Below are 1,979 nucleotides of genomic sequence, written 5' to 3'. Positions count from 1 at the left end.
GGAGATTACTCAAACAAAAGACACCGTAATAAATGCATAGGAAAAAATCCATTAAAAAAAGGATATTGCAATGCATAAATAATTAAAACAAATCCTAGAGCAAGTATTAATTAATTAAGTAATTAAGTCATATCTAAATATAAACAACAAAATGTGAGTGGTGGAATGGTCAACAATCGCATCTAATTGTTTAACACCAGAAAGGCAAAAACGTGTCTGCTGATAACTAAATCTACCCCATCTGGAAAAGAAAAGCTTAGAAAGAAAGAACACATCAAATCCACAACCTGAAGCAAAATTTGGATTCTTTTCTCATCTCTCTCTAACCCAAACCAGATAATAATAAGAAGCAAAATAAAGAAGAAAAAATGGATCTTGCCCCAGAAGAGCTTCAATTCTTAGCAATTCAAGACATCCTAAGAGAATCAATCTCAATCCCAAAAAGGTCCCCAAAGACCTTTTATCTCATCACCCTTACCCTCATTTTCCCTCTATCATTTGCAATATTGGCACACTCTCTTTTCACACACCCTCTTTTGGCACAACTTGATTCACCTTATGCAGACCCTTCTCAAACCTCTCATGAATGGACCATCCTCCTTGTGTTCCAGTTTTGTTACCTCATTTTCCTCTTTGCATTTTCTCTCTTGTCCACAGCAGCTGTTGTTTTCACTGTGGCATCACTTTATACCTCCAAAGCTGTTTCCTTTTCTTCCACAATCTCTGCCATTCCAAGAGTTTTCAAACGCTTGTTCATAACTTTTCTCTATGTCACCCTTTTGATGTTTGCTTACAACTTTATCTTTGTGCTTTCTCTCGTCCTTCTCATTGTAGCAATTGATACTGACAACTCCTCCTTGTTTTTCTTTTCAATTGTTGTCATTCTCCTCTTGTTTCTTGTTGTTCATGTTTATATCACTGCTTTGTGGCACTTGGCTAGTGTGGTGTCTGTGTTGGAACCTGTTTATGGATATGCTGCTATGAAGAAGAGCTATGATTTGTTGAAGGGTCGGGCCAAGTATGCTGCTATCTTGGTGTGTGGTTATTTGGTTATTTGTGGGGTTATTGGAGGGTTTTTCAGTGGGATGGTGGTTCATGGTGGAGATAGCTATGGAGTTTTTGCTAGGATTGTGGTTGGTGGGTTCTTAGTGGGTGTGTTGGTGATTGTGAATCTAGTGGGGTTGTTGGTGCAGAGTGTGTTCTACTATGTATGCAAGAGTTACCATCATCAAGGAATTGATAAGAGTGCTTTACATGATCATCTTGGTGGATACCTTGGAGAATATGTGCCTCTCAAGAGCAGCATTCAGATGGAAAATTTGGATGTATGATTTAGAAAGTATCTGCCCGTAGAGACATGGGTTCGATTTGTAAGTTGAACTTCTTTATTATGTAATGGATGGAATATCGGAATAGTGTAAAACAATGGGAAAAGGCTAATGATAGATTGTATGTTGAAATTTGATGTTGTATGGTGTTAGTGCCAATCCTTGTTTAACCGTAGCCTAGTAGTGTTTCTCTCATTATTGTTTCTAATTAAAAATTACTTTTTTTATATTGTGGTTGCAGTTCACTTATGGTTATCAACCAAACAATTATCAATAAATTCGAATTGAAAATGATTGTCAGTGCATTTCTTTTATATGATGATTGAGATTGAATTCATGACTCTAAATTGTGGTTGCAATGGCAGTTATGTAGCCTTCATTGCAGTTGCAAATAACTGTAAGAAAATGCAGCAGCCACAGTTGTAGTTGTGAGCCTACGAAAACTGCAATACCGCAGCGGCAATTTAAAACCTTGATTAAATTTATATTTTGACTTTTTTAGAATAATAGTACTGTATCTGCCAGCCAATTTCCTGTACACATAGAGCCAGGTTCAATTGATTGTAGGATTGGTTACATCAAGGACATATTTTTAGTCAATATTTTTGTTCCAGTGTCATGTTTTGTAATTTAATTACTTTAGTGATCTCC

The 1,979-nt window shown here is 36.4% G+C and overlaps 1 protein-coding gene across 1 annotated transcript; it reads left to right on the top strand.

Moving 5' to 3' along the window:
* On the top strand, positions 214-1,479 carry LOC109328642. The gene has a single exon (XM_019562204.1). The coding sequence runs from the start codon at positions 369-371 to the stop codon at positions 1,329-1,331; it is 963 nt and encodes a 320-aa protein (XP_019417749.1). The 5' UTR covers positions 214-368; the 3' UTR covers positions 1,332-1,479.

This window comes from Lupinus angustifolius, chromosome LG15 (genome assembly GCF_001865875.1).
Source record: "Lupinus angustifolius cultivar Tanjil chromosome LG15, LupAngTanjil_v1.0, whole genome shotgun sequence".
NCBI classification, from domain to species: Eukaryota; Viridiplantae; Streptophyta; class Magnoliopsida; order Fabales; family Fabaceae; genus Lupinus; species Lupinus angustifolius.
Note: the sequence above shows the minus strand (reverse complement) of the source record. Positions and strands in the feature narration are given on the sequence as shown.